Source organism: Pan paniscus, chromosome 15 (assembly GCF_029289425.2).
Source record: "Pan paniscus chromosome 15, NHGRI_mPanPan1-v2.0_pri, whole genome shotgun sequence".
NCBI classification, from domain to species: domain Eukaryota; kingdom Metazoa; phylum Chordata; class Mammalia; order Primates; family Hominidae; genus Pan; species Pan paniscus.
The window spans coordinates 30,930,919-30,954,132 of NC_073264.2; the positions used below are offsets into that span (position 1 = coordinate 30,930,919).

The window sequence follows — 23,214 nt, forward strand, 5'->3', positions numbered from 1 at the left end:
CCAGGGAGGGCAGGGATCACGGGAGTGGTATTGGAGCTGCACAGCCTGCTGCTTCTGCTGATCTTAGATTCTGAAAGCTGGAGAAGAGGGGAAAGATGCAATGACTGGGGAGTCCTCCTACCTAAATTATCTGAATGATGTGAATCCTTATGTGCCTCTACCTGTATTCCTTTTTTGTTTTGTTTTGTTTTGACGGAGTTTCACTCTTATTGCCCAGGTTGGAGTGCAATGGCAAATCTCGGCTCACCACAACCTCTGCCTCCCAGGTCCAAGCGATTCTCCTGCCTCAGCCTCCCGGGTAGCTGGGATTACAGGCATGCACCACCATGCCTGGCTAATTTTGTATGTTTTGTAGACATGGGGTTTCTCCATGTTGGTCAGGATGGTGTCTAACTCCTGACTTGAAGTGATCCGCCCACCTTGGCCTCCCAAAGTGCTGGGATTACAGGCATGAGCCACTGCACCTGGCCAGTACATGAGTTCTTAGAGGTACTAAAGTCCTTCACTCAATTTATTCCTTTTTCCTACTCCACAACATGACCTGAGGTGCCCCTGTACAGAGGGTAGAACATTAATACATGTTTATTTCCAGAATTGGGGTATTCACAGAATGTTCTAAATCAAAAGTAAGGGACAGATTAATGACAGTGTTCATTGTCAACTATTTTGTGCCACGTTCACCGTCAGCTCTGAAGAGATCTATAAATGTTCTCTAATAGAATCTTGATGTAAAGGATAAGGGAACATTTTGTTATTTCCCAATAAAGGGCTTTGAATGTGGTTAGATATACAAATTTTTAAAAATACATGTTCAATGAAAGCATCAGACTCAAGGCTAAGTATACACAACTGATAAAAAGAAGTCTTAGAAGTTTAAATTCATTTCACTTGGCCCTTGCTCTTTTATGAGCATATTTATACTTTACAGTTTTCCCAAAGTACATATTGAATGACAGCTGAAAAATCTTCTCAGTAGCGAAGTGATTTTGCTTTATCTGAATAGTTGATATACAACAAGTTTATTTTAACATTTATTGTATATGGTTGAGACAAGGCCATCATAGATACTTACTTATGAACTGTATTTTTTCTTGCATTGAAACAAATGGCCAAACTTGTTTTTATATTTGATAGTAACAAAAGAAAATAAAACAGACTACATAGATCATGCCTTATTTAGTCAAACTTCTTATACTGCACTGATAAGAATATGTCGTTAGCCTGGAGAATACATTAGAAGACTGGAAATAAGAAAAAAGTTCCAGCTATTATTTCTCCATTTTCATGTGTAATTATTATTTTTTAATACCTTAAGTACAATTTTAAGATAAGTTCAACCAAAGTGGTCCATGTGACTTTTCATGAACAGTTTTAATTTTTCATATAAAATATGAAATAGCCTTTAAACCATTTCCTCCTAATGTCCAAAGTAACAGAATTATTAATAATTTTAAAATGGCAAGAAGACTGCAACATCAATTATGGCATAGTAGTGTGCAAAAAGAGTTTTGCCCAACTTCTCAGGCTTTCCACAGAAATGCAGATAAATTTCATGGCAGAGCAAGCTACTACAGGACTCTCTGGCCATCTGTTTGTTGCATTTAAGCAATTTAATTTTCAGGAAATGAAACATTTGGCCAAGTACAGGAAAAAATAGTGTCCATTCACACATAACAGATTGATGACATATTCACGGGGTGAATATAAGTTGTTTCGATGCCTGGGAGGAAATATCGTTTGTAGATCAAGACAAAAACTCTCCTGACCCAAGTTGCCTAGAAAATGTGTATATAATCAATGGAAATTAGTCACTAGAATCAAAAGCTTTTATAAAAGTAATATCTCAAGAAAATAAAGAATTGACTAATTCTAATTGTTTTTACGTAATTCTCATTTACATTTTTTGATTTGTGTTAAAGGATATTCTTTAATATTGGTATCTAAGTACTAATATTCTTTAAGTCTAACATTGTTGCTTTATTGTAAATCTAGAGTTTATAATTTATTCCATATATGTAGTTTCCACCTTCTACCTTTAGGATTATTCTACTCAAACATATGAGAAGTAGGAAAGAGGAGAATTAGATTCAACCTATCTTTGCAATAGGTCTTTAGGAGCAGTGCAGTCTTAATATGGGGACCTCTGACTAATTTTCTGTCAAAGAACAAACTGATTCAGTTCATAATGAGATAGAAAAACTAAATATAAAAGTGATGAGCCTAGGATCTAAATTCTAAATGGTATGCAAATCAGAAGGAAGAATATTCCATCACACAATGGAATGGGTGGGGGGCATGAGGTACAGTACTGCAGCAGTGGCCTTGTCGACTCTCACTCCTGCCAGTTTGCCAGGGTCAAGAGAAGAGCACACCTTCTTATCCATTTTCTAATTACTGTCTCTTATAATTTATGCTTCATGTCAAGGTCTTAGAAATCACAATCCTTAAATGCCTTATTAAAGGGAAACAGACTATACTTACCTGATAGAGAATAAAAAGTCATCTTGCAGAGAACAGACAATTATAAAAGTACTTGTTAAAGATAATACCCAAATTGATATGATAAGATCTCCTAAATTCCACAATCTTATATTCAATTGTCTTTGGGGTATGTTCATTTAAATGGAAGAGGTCCAACAATGACATCAGCGTCTCTCCACCCAAACTTATTCTTCTAGTATTTCTTCGCTTGGCGAATGGCGAATCACCTAGGTCAGAAACCTTGAGCTCATCCTAAATGCTAACTTCTCTTTCACTTCCAACAACCCACTGGTCTCTAAAACTAATAGAGCCCACCTCCTTCATCTCTCACACTGATCCCTTACCTTCATCCTCACCTCTGCTGCCTTGGTTTGAGCCCTCATCTCTTTTACAGGGATCCGCCACAGCATCCCAACTGATCTTGCCTTAGGTCTTCTTCTCCAATCCATTCTTCAAAAGGCTGCCACTGTGATCTTCCCAAAGGTGATTCTGATGCTACCATCTTGCTTCAAGCCCACAAATGAATCACCACCAACTTCTGGATAAGGTGTCTACCCTTAGCAAGGCATACAAAACCCTTCAAAATCAGCTCCTTTTTCTCTCTCTGCTTAAGTATTTCTCCAGCTTCATCTCTTCACCCAAATATCCACCCTTTTTGCCACCCTAAAACCATTTTTATAAGAAGCCACACTCTCTCCTTTCTATGTTTTCATACATACTACCCTTCAGCCTGAACACGAACATTTATCGGGTGTGAATATTCAGCTGTCAGGTAACTTTTATTGACTCTCCCAGTCTGTCTTGGATGTCTCTCTACTCTCAGAGTCTTTGCTATAATCCCCTTTCATAACACTTATCCTACCATATTTGGTTATTGGTGAACCTATTTGTCTTATTTACAAGGCTACAAGCTCCATAAGAGCTATAATTTATCATTTTGTATTCCCAGTCAATATAAGTCTAGTGCCTGATACATACTAAATATTCAACACATTTGCTAAATTTGATTGAAAGATGAAGAGTCTCTACTTCTCCTTACTTTTCATTAAGTGAATAATATTCTTTAAGATCTCCATGGCTTTTAGATATGCTAGTACGTGTTCGACATATTTAGTGATAGTACATTTTGCATCAAACACGATATATAGTGATAGCCTCTCTTCAGAAAAAAATACAGCACATGGCTTTTTAATTGAGTTCTCTTAAATCTGTTAGTAGGAAATTTCAGGAGTCTGATGACAAATATGATCATAAGTAATGACTTTTTTTTTCTTTTCCTTTTTTTTTGGAGACAGATTCTCACTCTCTTGCCCAGGCTGGAGTGCAGTGGTGCAGCCTCAGTTCACTACAGCCTCCCCCTCCCGGGTTCAAGCGATTATCCTGCCTCAGTCTCCCAAGTAGCTGGGATTACAGGTGCCCGCCACCATGCCTGGCTAATTTTTGTATTTTTCGTGGAAACGGGGTTTCACCATGTTAGCCAGGCTGGTCACAAACTCCTGACCTCAAGTGATTTGCTGGCCTCGGCCTCCCAAAGTGCTGGGATTACAGGCATGAGCCACCGCACCTGGCCAATAATGACTTTTTTGATAAATACTAATAATATGGATGTGATTCTCAGAGATGCCACTACTGATGAGCTACAATGATTTCTCTAGGACCAAGAATATGATAAAGACAGTCTCTTTCACTTTTTAGGTACAACCCCCTCAAAATCTACCAATTTTGATCAGTGTTTTTGTAAAGATTTCAACGTCTTTGATAGGAAGTAACATGATTTTCCTACTCTCTAGGAGACTTGTATTTATTTAATATCTAGCTCTTAATAAGGAGATACTTTAGATTCAGATCATTCTCAAAAGCCACCAGGAAACAGTTATCAGCAAGAGATAAGCAAAGTAGCAGCACAGTCAGGATATTCCCTTCCCTCCATGCCAACCCTCATTTACATTGTGAAAACCTTACTATGATTCCATCATTGTCCTGAGGATGAGAATAAAGAATTGAAAATGGGCTATTCAGATGATAATGACCACTGTACCTCTTTTACTTCTTACTTAGAAAAGGTCTTTCAACTCCTCTTATTTTTTTATTTAACCCAGAACAGGTTTGACTACAAGGAAAGCCTGGAAACCTGGAGCTTAATTTCAGGAGCAAGTTCTCTGAAGACAGATGGCCTGAGTTTGAATTCCAGTTCTGCCTCTTCCCAGCTTCTGCCTTCAGGTGAGTTATCTAAACTCTCTGAGGTGCTTCCAAATCTTATGTAAAATAGGATGATAGTAATGTGTCAACTCATAACACAGTCAGGTCTCATTATTTAATGGAACAAAATACTTGGAATTGTGCCTGGCACATAGTATGGGTTAGTTATTACTACTGGGTAAATTTTATGGCATTTAAAAATGATTTGGGCCCAATGTCCCCCTTTAGTTTGATAACTGAAAGTTTACAGTAAGCCACAGAGAAGAAAACTTCCTTTAGCCTTTCACCCAACAGAGGCTCTATCAGATTAAGTATGAACTGCCACAGACTTGCACCTTCTAGTTAGTCAATCCCCGTCTTTCCCCTTACTGTGTGTGTGTGTTTTTAAACAACAAATGTATTATCTCACAGTTCTGTAGGTCAGAAGTCTGGTGAGCTCAGCTGTTTTCTCTGGTCTGGGTTTCATAGACAGAAATCAAGTTGTTGGCAAGCTGCTCTCTTATCTGGAGGCTCTGAGGGAGAACCGCTTCCAAGCTCACTCAGGTTGTTGACAGAATCTAGTTATTTGGGCTGCAGGGGTGAGGTCCCCGTTTCCTTGCTGGCTGTAAGCCAAGCGTCTCTCTCAGCAGCTTGAAGCTGCCTGAATTCCTCATGATGTTGCTCCCCACATCTAACCAGCTACTGCATGTGGAGTTCTTCTCACACTTTGAATCTCTGTGACTACTTCATCTCTTCTGCCTCCAGCGGGAGAAGGTACTGTGCTTTTAGGGGCTCATGTCATTAGATTGAGCACACCTGAATAATCCAAACGACTCTTCCTATTTTAAGGTCTGCAACTTTAATTATACCTGTAAAGTTCCTTTTGCCACCTAAGGTAACATATTTACTGGTGTCAGAGATTAGGGTGCAGACATCTTTAACAGGGCGGGGGTGTGTGGGGGGGCATTCTGCCTACCACACCATACAAAGACTCCACTATTTGGTCTGCCTAACACATTCCTCAATACTAGGGCAGGAATATGAAGTCTTTGTCCTTTGAAACTGAGGGAAAGAGTTCACAAACAACTGTAATAAGATTTATTTATTAGTTATATTATTTATAAATGAACATATTCAAATATACTCAAAAGTAAAGTGAACACTATAAAGACATCCATGTATCTGCCAATCTGGATGCATCCATTTTGCCAATCTGGATGCATCTACTTTTTCACACCTTGCTTTTTTCTTTTGATGTATCTACAAATGGAAGGCAGTATCTTTATTTGTGAAGATGTATAGGGCTTCATATTTTATTGGAAATTGTAATCATTTCAAATAATACAAATTAAAGAACAAAAGGATACCAATAAAAAAAGAATACTCATACTTTATCCTCATTTAGTGAATGAAAAATAAACTTTCAGATATTAAAATCTTGCCCAACTTATTACCATTATAGTTCATTAATATTTTATATTAACATAAAAGTCTTTTATTTTATTCTTATGCTGATATATAAGGGAAAGATGAATGAAAGGGAATGGGAAAGGTGGGCTGCTTTTTCTCAGAGAATTAAAAAAATGAAGCCCAAATTATACATTTTTCTCAAGGATGCTTACTTTTCTCCCCTTTTTCTTGTTGCCAACCCTAAGGTATTTTCAGGATACTATATAACTTACTTATGAAGATGTTTTACTATAATAACATAATTATTTCCCATCATGGGGTACCTTGCTGTGTTTTCAGACCTCAGTGATGACAGAGGTGCTTCTACTCTAAGGTCAGTTAAGGGAAAGGCTGTGTGTTGTATCACATGAAAGTTCTCCTGGTCTAAAGTGAGAACAGAGATCATTTGGTTATTGCCTATGAACATGTCCCCATTTCATCTTCAGTTGGCAAAAAGTTTGCAATTAAAACAGGCTCATTCTTCATTAATCATCTTTTGGGGGTACCATGTTTTGAAAATTTTCATCTACAATATTTTAGAAATTCACATTGATATTAACTTAGAACAAATTATGTTAATATGTACTGTCAGAGGAATAAATGCAAATGACATGACTTCAACAAGACCAAATAGAACAATCTACCCTCTTGTGAACAGGTGCCACTGGTTGACCGTTATATCAATGAGGTCATGATCAAATATAACTCACTGGACTCTGAGGATTCAGAAATTCTCAAATCATTCCTATTAAGAACTGTTTGCTCATACCATCCATTGGAACTAGAGTATAATTATACTTTTGTTGTGCCACTAATTAGCAGAGATTTATCCTGGTTTAATATAGTGCAAAATTTTGTAGAAACAATAGTAAGTTGAAGCATCTCCATTAACTGCTAATGACAACAGATATATTGTGCCCTCATATCAAGAAAGGGAGTCAACTTTGAGGTGGCTAGCTTATAATGCACAATGTATGATTACAATTTTTTCATCATAAATTAGTTGTAGTCTTGTGCATTCTATTAAGTAAAATTGGCCCCAAGTGTTGGGGAGAGGTGAGGATCAATTCAATGTTTGCATAGCAAAAGAAATCACAGGAGGACTAATCTATTTGTGTGTGTGTGCATGCATGCACACACACACACACACACATATATATATTTTAATTTTTTGAGACAGAGTCTTTCTCTGTCAGCCAGGCTGGAGTCTAGTGTTGTGATCTCCGCTCACTGCAACCTCCACCTCCCAGGCTCAAGGAATTCTTTCACTTCAGCCTCCCAAGTAGCTGGGACTACAGGCAAGCACCACCACGCCCAGCTATTTCTTTCTTTCTTTTTTTTTTTTTTTTTTGTACTTTTAGTAGAGACGGGGTTTCACTATGTTACCCAGGCTGGTCTCGAACTCCTGGCCTCAAGTCATCTGTCTGCCTCAGCCTCCCAAAGTGCTGAAATTACAGGCATAAGCCACCATGCCCGGCCAAAAACCATGTATATTCAAAAACCTATCCACACACCTCGCAGTCATTCTTCATTTCATACATTCTAGAAATGATTCAATCTAGATTTAGATCCAGGATTGCTGCAGACACATGATAAATGTAATGAGTCCTCTCTTTTCCCTATAAAAGGAGAAGTAGCTAAATGTAGAGGGGTGAGAGGAGTATGCAGAAAGCAACACTTATAAATACTCTCTCATCATCTTTCATTTTTTTCTAGTCTTTTTTGACTTTTCCACATAGAAATAGTATAAAAATATTTGACATTTTCTACCCATCATAGGGCATCCTTCAGAAAAGATGAATGGAAAATTTTAAAAACGAAACCTATCAAGAAAATGAGAAAAAAAGCCACAGACTGGGAGAAAATATTTGCAAAATACACAAATGTCTTTGTGATATAGAACTATTATCTAAAATATACAAAGAACTACTAAAACACAACAAGAAAACAAACAGCCAGATTTTAAAAATGGGCCAAAAACCTTAACAGACCCCCTCACCAAAGAAGCTATACAGATGGAAAATAAGTACATGAAAAATTGCTCAATATCAGGTGTCATCAGGGAAATGCAAAATAAAATACCAGTAAGATACCATTACACACCTATTAGAATTGCCAAAATCTGGAACTCCGACAAGGCCAAATGCTGGCAAGGATGTGGAGTAACAAGAACCTTAATGCATTGCTGGTGGGAATATAAAATGGTACAGCAACTTTGGGAGACAATTTAGTAGTTTCCTACAAAACCAAACATATACTTAATATAATATCATACTTCTGGGTATTTACCCAAAGAGGTTTAAAACTTACGTTCACACAGAAACCTGCAGAGATACTTATAACAGCTTTATTCATAATTGCCAAAACTTGCAAGCAACCAAGATGTCTTTCAGTAGGTGAATGAACAAACTGTGGTACATCCAGGGAATATTATTTAGTGCTAAAAAGAACTGAACTCTCGAATCATGAAAAAACTTGGGGGAAACTTAAATGTACATTACTAAGTGAAAGAAAGCAACCTGAAAAGGCCACATACTATGTGATTCCAGCTATGTGACATTCTGGAAAAGACAAAAAGAGAAAACTATGCTGACAACAGAAAGATCAGTGGCTGACAGGGATAGTTGAACATGTGAAGCACAGAGGATTTTTAAGGCAAGAAAAATACTCTGTATGATACTATATGATGGATACATGTAATTACACATTTGTCCAAACCCATGGAATACTCAACATCAAGAGTAAACCATGATGTAAACTATGGACTTCAGGTAATTATGATGTGTTAAGGTGGGTTCATCCACTCTAACAAATGTACCACTGTGGTGGGGGATTTTCATAGTGGGGGAAGGTACACATGTGTAGGGGCAAGGTGTATATGGGAAATCACTGTATCTTCTTCTTAATTTTGCTGTGACATTAAAATTGCTCTAAAAATAAAGTCTTTTAAAAATATCTCTTTAAATAAAACAAACAATAAAACTTCAACGAAATCTAGATGCTCTAAGCCCATCATCTGGGCTCATACACTGGGGAATCATTGGCATTAATGCTTGTATATGTTTGAATTCGATACTGTGATTTTAGGGGGTGGGGGGAATGAGAACTAAAGAAAGACTCACATAGCAGGGATCCTGTATGCATGCATCCCAGTACCCACCTTCTAACTCCCAACCAAGGTTAAAAGAGTATAATGTTGGAGAACCAGCATAAAAAGGCCGCAAAACAGAAAATTAATGACTAACCCATACATTTCTAAAAAATCAGTGTTACAGACATTCTGTTCTTCAAGTATGACCCCCTTCCCTTCACACCATTATTGGGTTTGTGTTTAGGAGAAAGACAATATTAAAAGTGTGAATTATTACCAAAAAAAAAAAAAAGCTGGAATCTACATGAAGCTGTTTAATGGTTCATAAAAATTGAAAAATGGAGAAAATATCTGGATTTTTCTTCTACTTGGCATCAAATGTCTGGAAATGAAGACATATGGAAAACTTTTTATTTCCTGTTAATCTACCTGGCTGGAAACAGTAACACAAAAATCCAATCTAGGCTTGGCATTAGATTTTAAGTGTAATTTTTGACAAATCCTATTACTGTAGTACAGCTTCTATATTTAGATGTCAGCACACCAAAAAGCATAACATTCCATGATATGCTAAATAATGTGTGCAGACACATAATCCTTCGGATGTATTATATACCAGATAATGATAACTAAAGTGAGCATGTAGGGTCTACTGGACAAGGTTAGATGACAGAATATCATGTGCAAAAAGTCAAATGGTAACACCTTACATCTGTATAAGGTTCTGTGGCAAAATGAGTTTAACTAACATATTCTTAAAATTAAACAAGTTTTCAATTATGGGATTTCTCAGAATTGTTAATAAGTAAAAGGCTATGTTTACTTCTAAGATGTGAGTGACCTGGATACAGTACATACACAACATTTTCCAAATTTTCTTGATGAAAAAATGTGTTTTCGCCTCTTCTGTGAAGGGGTTCAAAAGACTAGCGTTCTTTGAAAAATATGCTGGGAAATAATGATTTTTAAAATGCTTTATATAGGAGTTAATTTAGTCCCCAAAACACTCCTATGAAGGAAATAGACCAAGTCAGCATGATTTCTAATGCACAGTTAAGGAAACCAGGGTGGAAAGAGATTTACTAAAAAATGGAAAATTTTTACTTGAAACCTAGCCTTTTGACACTCACTTTTTACGATGATTTAACTTCTGACAGAATATCTATTTGGAAAATTTTCTAAATTAATTTTCTTTGTCTTATAATAGATAGTTGTTTTCCCTATTTTAGACATATATACATAACCTATACACTTTATTTTGGAACATGCAAAAGACAGTATGATTTCCTTAGAGCTCCAAAACATGTCTTGCCTATAGAAATAGTTTCATAAAAATTCATGTGGGGTGGGCGCGGTGGCTCACGCCTGTAAACCCAGCACTTTGGGAGGCCTAGGCGGGTGGATCACGAGGTCAGGAGATCGAGACCATCCTGGCTAACAAGGTGAAACCCCGTCTCTACTAAAAATACAAAAAAATTAGCTGGGCTTGCTGGTGGGTGCCTGTAGTCCCAGCTACTCGGGAGGCTGAGGCAGGAGAATGGCATGAACTCGGGAGGTGGAGCTTGCAGTGAGCCAAGATCATGCCACTGCACTCCAGCCTGGGTGACAGAGCGAGACTCCGTCTCAAAAAAAAATTCTTCATGTAATATAATGCAAGGAAAGAAATATTTGAAGAAATATAGTACATATTAGATGAAACAACAAAAATATAAGCCAACATCTCAATACACACTGAAAGAGAAAGCACTCACATTTTGCACGTTTTCCTCTAGAGAAATAATTGACTTCTTTGTGATTTAAAAAGAAGTCTCCAGTTTCCAAAAATTTTCATTTTCCTGTGCACACTTAGCAACATTATTCTCTGGTTTTCTGTCATAATTATCTCCTCTCTACTTACTCCTGATCATCCAGAAGATATATATTTAATCTTGTTCCATGAAGACAAGTTACTATGTTTTTTAAACAAAAAAAAATGATGGTAAGAAATGCTTTATTCTCTTATTGCCATGCCCTGCAAATCTGTATCCTCTGGTTTCTTCAGTTGTGGCTACGTATTTCATTCAACAAATATTTACTGAGTGCCTTCCAGGGGCCAGGCATTATGCTAAGGCATGTTCAGCCCCACTCCACTTAAAAATTCTTCTTGCCTTTAAACTTTCTTCTGTGTAACACATAAACCCAAAATGCTGATCTGATCATAGCAATTTCTTTTTGAAAACTTTTCAATAATTCATCATTGCCCAGGCACAATAAAATCCAACTCACTTGGTAACATATCAAAGGTTCTCCATGAACTCACAGTAAGCCCATTTCCTGGTCTTATTGCAGGCTTTGTCCCACTAAAACAGTCTCCAATCTAAGGAAGGCATACTCTTGGAGAGCAAAAAGATTTTTTATGAGATATGTGAGCACAGAGATGGTTTTAAGAAAATCTATTTTGTTTACATTTGTATCCCTACTATGTGGAACATGCTGGGCATTCAATAATTATACTTTGAATGAATGAATGCATGAATGAATCCTAACAGTCCACACATACTCTTCTAACACAGATCTGTCTAAGAATATCCTGTGGTCTGAAAATTTTCCATCCCCAAGTTTGCTTTCATGATGATTTTTCTCCAATTTTCTAAAAGGAAGGCATGGATGTCATACATTCCAAATATTACTAGGGTGCTTTGCCATGGGGAGAAAAATACTTTCTTCCATGGGGAGAACAATAATGGGAAAATTTGAAATACTGTGTTGGTATGAAGTGAATGACCCCAATGAATTGGAAATCAATTCTTTTGCAACTTACTTTCTAATTCGTGCTTTCAACAATAATAAGGATTTAATGGATTTATAAACAGAGGGAGAATAAAAATGAACTACTGAAGATAAATATAAATCACTGAGGTTTTTCTTTTTGCTTACAACTCAGCTCCTACATTTTAAAAAGAGGAATAAAATTATTTCTGAACCCTGTCTCACTTGAGTAATAAGTAATATTCACTCACCAATTTATGAACTAAATTTAAGTCAATTTCATTAAATAATGTATTTCCAGTAATATTTTAATTTTTATGTTATACAAGCATAAAGATTTACAGAATATTTATCTTACTGAATAATATCTATATAGTTATATAAGTAATAAGTGACAATAGTTATAATAATAAATTAGTCATGGAGAATATTTTAGACATTTAAAATGTTGCCATCAAGATATTTAAAAATATATATATATTTTTTTGAGACAGAGTCTCACTTTGTCACCCAGGCTGGAGTCCACTGGCACGATCTTGGCTCACTGCAACCTCTGCCTCCAAGGTTCTCGTGCTTCAACCTCTTGTGTAGCTGGGACTACAGGCATGCAGCACCATGCCCAGCTAATTTTTTTTTTTTTTTTTTTTTTTTTGTATTTTTAGTAGAGACAGGGTTTCGCCATGTTGCCCAGGCTGGTCTTGAACTCCTGAGCTCAGGCAGTCTGCCCGCCTCGGCCTCCCAAAGTGCTTGGATTACAGGCCCGAGCCATTATACCCAGCCAATATACACATATTTTTATTGCAAAGAATTATGAAAGGTAGAGCAAGAAAAGACTTTAAAGTATAAAAACACATTACATTGAAATATAATTCTGTAGGGAAAGTGGAATAGGCTCAAGGAAAACAAGGAATGTTGCAAAATGTACTGTTGTTAAAGAAAAGCCTATTCATGTATTTAAAAGAATAGTTAATAAAGGGTATCAAATGTCTATAATATTTATATTCCAATGGGTACATTTAAAGGAGTGATATGACAGCTTTACTGTCAAATACCAATATTTTCCATCCACTAGAAAAATTAAACCAATTTTTGACAAAATAGTGCTAGATACCAACTTAAAAATACACAAGGAGGTACAAAGTTTCAGAATTCTTTTTGAGTTCAAATGAAGAAAAATGTTTGAAGATCACTCTTTTAAAATAATCCAAAGTTTGCGGCTCAGCTTTTAAAAACTGTTTATGTTGCTGAGGTGGTTGCTCGGCCTAATGGCCCTTTCCACCGTTTCTCTGGCTATGAAAAGCTTATGAATCTTCCCAGGTTTTGCCAATGCCGGGCTTCCCTTCGAAGCTCTCCCTGATTCCAACGCTCTGGAATCTGTGGTAATCCATGACTTCCTCCACTGTGCTTCCACAGCGATTCTGACTTCTAACTACTTGTATCTGACTGCCCAAATAGAGTATGAACATCTTAAAGGGTTTTATTCATGTTTATACGGCCCAAAGGCTCAGCAAATCACTTTGTATAAAGGAATGAAGGGCTTCACAGGTACTGTCGAATGACTTAATATTTTCATTAACTGAAGGAAGAGTTCTTGCCTAAGAAATTGAGAGAATGATAGCAAAATACACAAAGGGAGAGAGTATCTTGTGGGGAAAAACATTAGGGTTACGTGTTTGGCTTTAGGCTGATTGGTTTCGGGTGGGGGCAGTACAGCAAAGTGGAGATGTCCTAAGGATGGAAATGTGAGACTGAAGTGCCTGTGGAAGGCTGGACTTCAAGAGCTGTATTAAGGAATGGCCTAAGGGAAGACAGGTGACTCTCTCAAAATGGATGACCTCGCTCTGGAAATGAGCTTCAAATGTGCGTAAATCCTTTAGATAAATGGAGGGAAAAGTTTAGGAAGATAGAGAAGCTAGCAAGGAAGGAAAAATTGGATCTTGTAAGTACAGGGATGAAGTGAGAAGAGATATTTAAAAAGGATCAAGTGAGCCTTAGAAATCAAGAGTATGGCCAAAAAAAAAAAAAAAAAAAAGCCATGTATTGCCATGTATTTTCTTTAAGAAAGGTGTAGAAACCAATGACAAGAGGGGAATTTATAAACAAGAAATGAAAGAGGAGCAGAGCACAAATTTGAAGTATGGGAGAGATTTGACTATAGCTATGAGACGCAGCCTAGATAAATCAAGACCACATTTTGTTGTTATCGTTCATGGTTTTTTTTTTTCCAAGAGACAGGGTCTCACTCTGTTGCACAGGCTGGAGTGCAGTTGTGTGATCATAGCTCACTGCAGCCTTGAATTCCCAGGCTCAAGTGATCCTCCTGCCTCAGCCACCCAAGTAGCTGAGACTACAGGTGCACACTACCAACCGACTTAATTTTTTATTAAACAATACAGATTTATTACCTTACAGTCTGGGGATTAGAAAACAAACATAGGTCTTACTGGACTAAAAGCAAGGGGTTGGCAGGGCTGTGTGGCTTTCTGGAGGTTCTAGAGGGGGATCTGTTTTCTTCCCTTGAATTTGAGTACCAAAAATGCTAATGTGAATATTTCACACCTTTTTAAAATATTTTCTTTTAGGTTCAGAGATACATGTTACATAGGGTTTGTTATATAGTTGAATTGAGTGTTGTAGGGGTTTGGTATACACTTGGTTTCATTATCCAGATAATAAGCATTAGTACTCAACAGGTAGTTTTTCAAACCTCACCCTCTTCCCATACTCCTCCCTCAAGTAGGACCTAGTATCTATTGTTTCCTTCTTTGTGTCCACATGTACTCACTGTTTAGTTCTCACTTATAAGTGAGAACATGCAGTATTTTGTTTCCTGTTCCTGTGTTAGTTTGCCTAGGAAAATGGCCTCCAGCTCTATCCATGTTGCTGCAAAGACATGATTTCCCTTTTTTATGGCTGTATAGTATTCCATGGTCTTTATGTACCACATGTTCTTTATCCAGTCTACCATTTTTCACCATTTAGGTTGATTCTGTATCTTTCCTATTGTGAGTTGTGAGTTACCTCTAGGCTTGTCTCTAACTAGTAGCCTCATCTGATCCTTCCACTTTGAGAGGGATTATAGATGTGAGCTGGGATTATAGGTGTGAGCTACTGTGCCCAGCCATTGTTCTGTTTTTAAATGAAGACAGACTTGGATGAGAAGAGAATATAAACCAGAAAAGTAGAGGTAATTTTATGAGATAAATACAGGAGAATAATTTATGACCCATAAAATTCATTTTTTCTATATTCTGTATTCTATATTCAGTGCTTTTAAAATTCCAAAATGCTTTCATTTATTATAAATAGGAGCTCTAGTATTGTTCTAGTATTGATAAATGAAAGTTGCAATACAAGAAAAGGAGAAAAATATTAATGAATCCATTAGAATTATATGTACACATATTTTTCTTAACCTTTATATGCACTGTGATATTCTAAAGTTAGAAAATAAAAATTAGTTTCGGCTGAACAAGTCTGTTGATTTAAATTATAAAATACATTAAATATATCATACTAGTGTTATTTGCTTTAGACTTCAACCTTCTAACTGGCCTGGTGCAGTGTCTCATGCCTGTAATCCCAGCATTTGGGGAGGCTGAGGTGGGAGGATGACTTAAGTTCAGAAGTTCAAGGCCAGTCTGGGTAACAGAGAGAGGATCCATCTCTACCAAAAATAAAAAAAAGTTAGCCAAGCTTGGTGGGGCATTCCTGTAGTTCCAGCTAATCAAGAGGCTGAGGTGGGAGGATTGCTTGAACCTGGGTCAAGGCTGCAGCGAGCTGTGATCATGCCACTGCATTCCAATGAGGTAACAGAGTAAGACCCTTTCTCCCAAAAAACAAAAAAGCTTTTAGGTGCTCGAAGATATATTTGCATGTCCTTATGAAGGTCAGTTTTCTGTGATATCCTTAATAATCACAAAACATCCTTTTATTTTTATCTTGACATGAATAACAGAAAATTCAAAAACAATATACATGGGATGATGGAAATTTTATGAAATAAGCTTAATATCTACATTCATTTTCTTTTTTTTTTTGAGGTGAGTCTCACTCTGTCATCCAGGCTGGAGTGCAGTGGTATGATCTCTCCTCACTGCAACCTCTGCCTCCTGGAGGGTTCAAGTGACTCTCCTGCCTCAGCTTCCTGAGTAGCTGGGACTACAGGTGTGCACCACCACACCCGGCTAATTTTTGTATTTTTAGTAGACATGGGGTTTCACCGTGTTGGTCAGGCTGGTCTCTAACTCCTGACCTCAGGTGATCCGGCTGCCTCAGCCACACAACGTGCTGGGATTCCAGGCATGAGCCAGCACACCTGGCCAATATCTACATTAACTAACACCCGTCTGAAACATAATAATAATGAAGTATTTACAGATAATGAAAATAGAGCTATTCCAAATGGTATGAGATGTAAATGATATGCCATAAGACTTAGACTTGCCTTAACTTCAATTATTCAAAAATATCTAAAGAGCTTAGTGTTTTGATGATTAAATCAGATCTTGGAAAGCCTCCACCTAAGTTATATAGAGAAAATGAAATGGAAAAAAAAAAAAAGGAGAGCTGTACCTTTTCTCACATTCCCTATTTACACAACTTTGAAGTCTTCTATAAGCTCAGGTGCTTTTTCCCAAGAACAGAAACAAATCAAAATTTGATCTGAGGACCTAGCAGAGCTGACTGAGGAGGATTTTGCCCCATTGGCATTTCAACCCACATGGTCCCCTCTGGAGAATGAGGAGGAGGAAGGGGGAGGGCAAAACTTGTTAGGCCCTACTAGGGCACCAGCTTCTATAAGCTAGAGGACCACAAAGTAGAAGATACCAAATGCTTCTGGATATTGCTTTTATATGCAGAGGAACAGAATTTTATTTCTCAAGATTAGTAAAAGAAAATCTTCCTCTCCATTCAATTGACTTCAATCACGGTACTTTTTTTTTTTTTAACAGATGAGAGTTAGTGAGTTGCAAGCCAACCCCCACTGCCATCCCCATTACTATTTTGTCTCTTCAGGTTCAAGATGGTGAGGTCTAGTTTTAATAATAAATATAAAATGACACAATGAGGGTTTTTGCAGAGCAAACACACATAATCCTTTTTAACTAACTAACCAGCCTTTTGCTACCTGGTTGGATACTATGGATGTTACCTTATAAGATGGTGTTTCTGTACAACTTTAATTAATTAATTCAACAAAAATTTATTTAGCAGCTAATATATGCCAGGAACAATTTCTGGCAGTGGGGATACATTAGTAAACAAATCAATGTTAACTGTCCCCCTGAAGTGTGTATTCTAGTGGTAGAGCCAAGGTTGAGAGTGGTGAGAGGAACTTTCAACAAATATAATAAATACAATTCTATAGTAGGTTAGAAAGTGATAACTGCTACAGAAAACAAAACAGATCAGGGTAAGAGAAGTATGGAGAAAGGGGTTTGGACTGCAATTTTAAATAGGGTGTTAGAGTAGTGCTCATGTATCTGTAGAGAGTGATATTTGAGCAAGGACTCAAAGTAGGTGAGCTTAACTTCACTGTCTCAGAATTACTATTTTTCCTGAGAGACTAATATATCTGACAATGGTAAAAAGGACTTCAAAAGGGTTTCTTTCAGCCCGCATCACCAAGTCAATCCTAAGCCAAAAGAACAAAGCTGGAGGCATCACGCTGCTACCCGACTTCAAACTATACTACAAGGCTACAGTAACCAAAACAGCATGGTACTGGTACCAAAACAGAGACATAGACCAATGGAACAGAACAGAGCCCTCAGAAATAACGCTGCATATCTACAACTATCTGATCTTTGACAAACCTGAGAAAAACAAGCAATGGGGAAAGGATTCCCTATTTAATAAATGGTGCTGGGAAAACTGGCTAGCTATATGTAGAAAGCTGAAACTGGATCCCTTCCTTACACCTTATACAAAAATTAATTCAAGATGGATTAAAGACTTAAACGTTAGACCTAAAACCATAAAAACCCTAGAAGAAAACCTAGGCATTACCATTCAGGACATAGGCATGGGCAAGGACTTCATATCTAAAACACCAAAAAGCAATGGCAACAAAAGCGAAAATTGACAAATGGGATCTAATTAAACTAAAGAGCTTCTGCACAGCAAAAGAAACTACCATCAGAGTGAACAGGCAACCTACAAAATGGGAGAAAATTTTTGCGATCTACTCATCTGACAAACGGCTAATATCCAGAATCTACAATGAACTCAAACAAATTTACAAGAAAAAAACAAACAACCCCATCAAAAAGTGGGCAAAGGACATGAACAGACACTTCTCAAAAGAAGACATTTATGCAGCCAAAAAACACATGAAAAAATGCTCATCATCACTGGCCATCAGAGAAATGCAAATCAAAACCACAATGAGATACCATCTCACACCAGTTAGAATGGCAATCATTAAAAAGTCAGGAAACAACAGCTGCTGGAGAGGATGTGGAGAAATAGGAACACTTTCACACTGTTGGTGGGACTGTAAACTAGTTCAACCACTGTGGAAGTCAGTGTGGCGATTCCTCAGGGATATAGAACTAGAAATACCATTTGACCCAGCCATCCCATTACTGGGTGTATACCCAAAGGACTATAAATCATGCTGCTATAAAGACACATGCACATGTATGCTTGTTGCGGCACTATTCACAATAGCAAAGACTTGGAACCCACCCAAATGTCCAACAATGATAGACTGGATTAAGAAAATGTGGCACATATACACCACAGCCATACTATGACTAGAATACTATGCAGCCATAAAAAATGATGAGTTCATGTCCTTTGTAGGGACATGGATGAAATTGGAAATCATCATTCTCACTAAACTATCGCAAGGACAAAAAACCAAACACTGCATGCTCTCACTCATAGGTGGGAATTGAACAATGAGAACACATGAACACAGGAAGGGGAACATCAGACTCTGGGGACTGTTGTGGGATGGGGGGAGGGGGGAGGGATAGCATTAGGAGATATACCTAATGCTAAATGACGAGTTAATGGGTGCAGCACACCAGCATGGCACATGTATACATATGTAACTAACCTGCACATTATGCACATGTACCCTAAAACTTAAAGTAAATAATAATAAAAAAAAGGGTTTCTTACTTTATCTCTCTCCCTCTCTTTCTCTCTCTCTCTTTCTCTCTGTATTTCTTTCCCTCTCTTTCTTCCTTTCCTTTCCTTTCTTTTCCTTCTTTTTTGGTTCATTTTCATTTGGGGGACATGATTAGTTTCCTATTCTTGATGAACATATTTTAAAATAATTGGCAGTTTTATAATAAAGTATGAACTACTGAACCTATTATCTGTATATGATTAAACCAAGCCTAGACATGACCCACTGTGCAGGTTATGTGACTGAAAATTCAGTACATAAATATGTTGCAAATATCCAACTCAGCATAACTGAGCATAGCTGAGTGATATAATTTAAAGACCCATGACAGCAAAGAGCTGTGTGCCTTTGTCTGTGCTGTATCTACTGAACCTAGAACAGTGTTTGGCTCATAATATGTACTCGATAAATACTAGTTTGATGAATGAGGCAAAGAATGATTAGGGGCAGTGGGATTGAGTATAAGTAATGGAGATGTTTGAGATTTCAGGCTATCAGAGATGTCTGACCTTTTCATACGTTCCAGGAGCAGAACTGGACTTTCAACCTAACCAAACTCTTTAGAAAACCTTATTATGATGAAGGATTTTCCAAATGTATATTTATTGCATCTGAGTTGTCTGCATCTAATATTTTAGAGCCATGGTCCCCAACCTTTTTGGCAACAGGGACAGGTTTAGTGGAAGACAGTTTTTCCATGGGAGCATGGAGGGGGCGGGCATTTTATTCTCATAAGGAGTGCACAACCAGAAGATCCTTCTCTTGCACAGTTCACAATAGGGTTTGCACTCCTACGACAATCTAATGCTGCTGCTATTCTCAAGGAGGCGGAACACAGAAGGTAATGCTTTCTGGCCCACCGCACACCTCCTGTTGTTCAGCCCAGTTCCTAACAGGCCACGTACAGGTACAGGTCCACGGCCTGGGGACTGAGGACCTCTGTTTTAGAAGAGGAATAGGGAGGTAGTTTATACTTCAGGTGTATTTTTCTCCCTTCCTTCCTTCCTTCTTTCCTTCCTTCTGTTTTTATTTATTTATTTTTTTAGGAGTCTCACTCTGTTGCCCAGGCTGGAGGGCAATGGCACGATCTTGGCTCACTGCAACCTCGCCTCCCAGGTTCAAGTGATTCTCCTACCTCAGCCTCCAGAGTAGCCGGGACTACAGGCACCTGCCACCACACTGGCTAATTTTTGTATTTTTAGTAGAGATGGGGTTTCACCATGATGGCCAGGCTGGTCTCAAACTCCTGACCTCAGGTGATCCACCCTCCTCGGCCTACCAAAATGCTAGGATTACAGGCGTGAGCCATCGCGGCTGGCCTTATTTTATTTTTCTACCTCTCGAGTCAGTAGCTGATACTGTGTTGACAGACTTGGGGAAAGCCAATTAAAAGGCCTAGACACAGAAAATTAGAACCCCAACATCTAGTCAGTTTTCTGCAATTGCAGTAAAATATAGAAAGATGTAACCATGTTAACCATGAAGCTCTCTTCTCCAATCCTATAATGAAGAATAAATATCTCCTGTACGCATGCTAACTCTGGATTCCTTCCCTGCAAAAGTATCTTCCTTCAGGAGACCACAGTGCGTGGAGACAGGAAGTGCAAGGGCCAGGTTAGGAAAGATGTCATTTACTAGAGTTTCAGATGTCATCTGCACCTCAATGTTGCCAGTTGTTTGTAACTGATTAGCAGATACTAAGACATGAATCCATTAATTAGTATCTTCACATCCATGGTTGTTTTCTTCCCCATGTAAGCAGAGAGCATTGTGAGTCCTCTGTGCTACATTAGTTGTCCAGAGACACAAAAACATCATCTTTAGAAATTCTGAGTCCCAGAAAAGTCTATGTTATTTTTCTATGTATAGCAGGCAATATTTGTGGCTGTCTGTGCACATGAGCTCCCTTAGGACAGAAATCATATCTTTTTCAGGTTTTTATCATATGAAACTCAATAAATGGCAGTTAAATGAAACTATAAATGAAGAAATGAAATGTTCTGTTTTGCGAAAAAAATTGTCCGTTAAAACTGGGAATTAAAAATTATGACATGCTTGCATGAGAAGTAAAAAATTATGGCAGGTATATAAAAATAGGAATTTATCAATGATCTCAACTGAGTAGACTAGATAGCCATGATGACTACATTTAGCAAATAACTGCTTTATTTCCCTTTGGTCTGCAAAAAAATTTTAATGGTTACAAAAATTACGTTTATCACACAATACATCTTATTATCAAATTCTGGTTTGAAAAAGGGACTGTTATTAATAAGAGAAGTTAAGTGACAACGCTCGATGTCAAATGAAAGGCTTACAGTGAGAGACAAAGAGGACATTAATAAAATCAACATGATCTGCTTCTCAGACATAGCTCACTCCTGTGACTGATATGCTGACAGTTACATACCCAATTCATGTTATTATCACAGCATAAAGAAGGCATGTTTATGAAGGCAAGGTCATTTGTAATATAAAATAAAATGGTCTCAGCATGTCCACTATGAGCAAATGCTGAAATATTACCCATTTAATGAATATTAATTATATATTGAAACCTACAATTAAATACATAAAAAAGAACAACTGCTGCCTAGACTCAGGAAAGATACTATTGAGGCAAGTCCTGATACTTGATCTGCCATTTCAATTATTTTAAAGTGTTCCAAAATATTTATGCCACAGGTTTTTAGAGAAAATTTATTTGCTTTGCAGAAGTAAAGGATGAGGGATTTTTATACCCTTCCCCCAAATGAGAACCAAAGAAGTACCTGTAGAATTGCAACCTCATTACGAAGCTGGCTTTCTTGTTTTGTTGGAAATCGTAATTTGTCAATGATTTTAATAGCTACATCTCTTCCTGTTTTACGATGTTTTCCTTTAAAATGAAAAAGGGAAGCATTAGTAAGTTATTAAATATCATCTATCTTAAAGAACACTAAAATTTGCAAGGACATTTAAAGAAATGATAAACATATTTCACTGAATAAATTAACATTTCTAAAGAGCACTGACTTACATATATATATAAAGATTTCATTATTCTAAATCAAATATGTGCTTTAAAAATAGCCATAATTTAGAACGCAAAAGAATTGGGGCATTAAAAGCTATACGTATCAACACCCTGTTTTTTTCATAAAATATATGTTTTATAAACAGAATATTGAGTTACTTAATATAGAAAATATTTGTATCGCCACCAAATTAACTCCCCTTTAGAAAGTATAATTTTAAGGTCCTGATAAGATAATGTATGTTATAGGGGAAAGAATTAAAGTCTTGGCTCTGTCACTTATTAGCTGTGTGATCTTGAGCAAATCACTCACTCTTTCTGAATTTTAGGTTCCTCATCTACAATGAGGAGAAGATTGGATGAAAGGAGGCATGTAAAGTGTACAAAATACCCTGATAACTATGCACACTCAAAAATGGTTAGTTATCATCATAATCACCATATAATAGGCCCTTTATGTATATTACACCTCATTTAACTACTATAACAAACTTTTCAGGAATTCTACGGAGCACCCCCAAGTTCTTAACTTCTACACTACTACATTGTGGTAGGTACAAAAATGTAGTAGTGTTAATTGAATCTGAAAATAAGAAATGAAAATGAATCAGAAAATAGAAATGGAAAATGGATCTAATTACTCAAACTTTTTGGTAACATACAAACTAACTTGAAATTCCAGTCTTCCAACACTTGTAAAGCTAGTGTTCACTCACCTTATATCCCACTCTCACTATTCCTTCTCTTTCCAGACTGCTTCCCTTCACTATCAAATCAGCTTGTGTTCATGTTCTCTATTTCCTTAACATCATTTCTTACTGTTTGATTGACTGCAGTCTCTATTTCAACTTAGCCATTTTCCTGCAAGTACTTTTTTCAAGGCTATGACTTCTTTCATCTCTACTCCTCCGTCACTGTAGTACTTGACCTCTCTTCTGAGACTCTTCTCATCTACTTTACCCCATTTGTGTCTAATCTTAACGTATCAGTCTTCCAGGTGGCAGCCTCCTCCTATTCCTGGTCTTCAGTGTTGGATGTTCCAAATTATCTGGCATCTGCTGGTCTCTCTACTCTCATTTGTCACCCTTGTCTCACCCCTATACGATG

General features: G+C 37.3%; 1 protein-coding gene across 2 annotated transcripts in view; it reads right to left on the minus strand.

The window, feature by feature from the left end:
• Positions 1–23,214, minus strand: part of PRKD1 (protein kinase D1) — a 353,215-nt gene that overhangs the window by 25,725 nt on the left and 304,276 nt on the right. For both annotated transcript variants that reach the window (XM_034937377.4, XM_034937376.4), the window contains one exon: positions 21,863–21,969. In XM_034937377.4, coding sequence (XP_034793268.1) covers positions 21,863–21,969 — 107 coding nt within the window. The remainder of the gene's footprint in view (positions 1–21,862; positions 21,970–23,214) is intronic.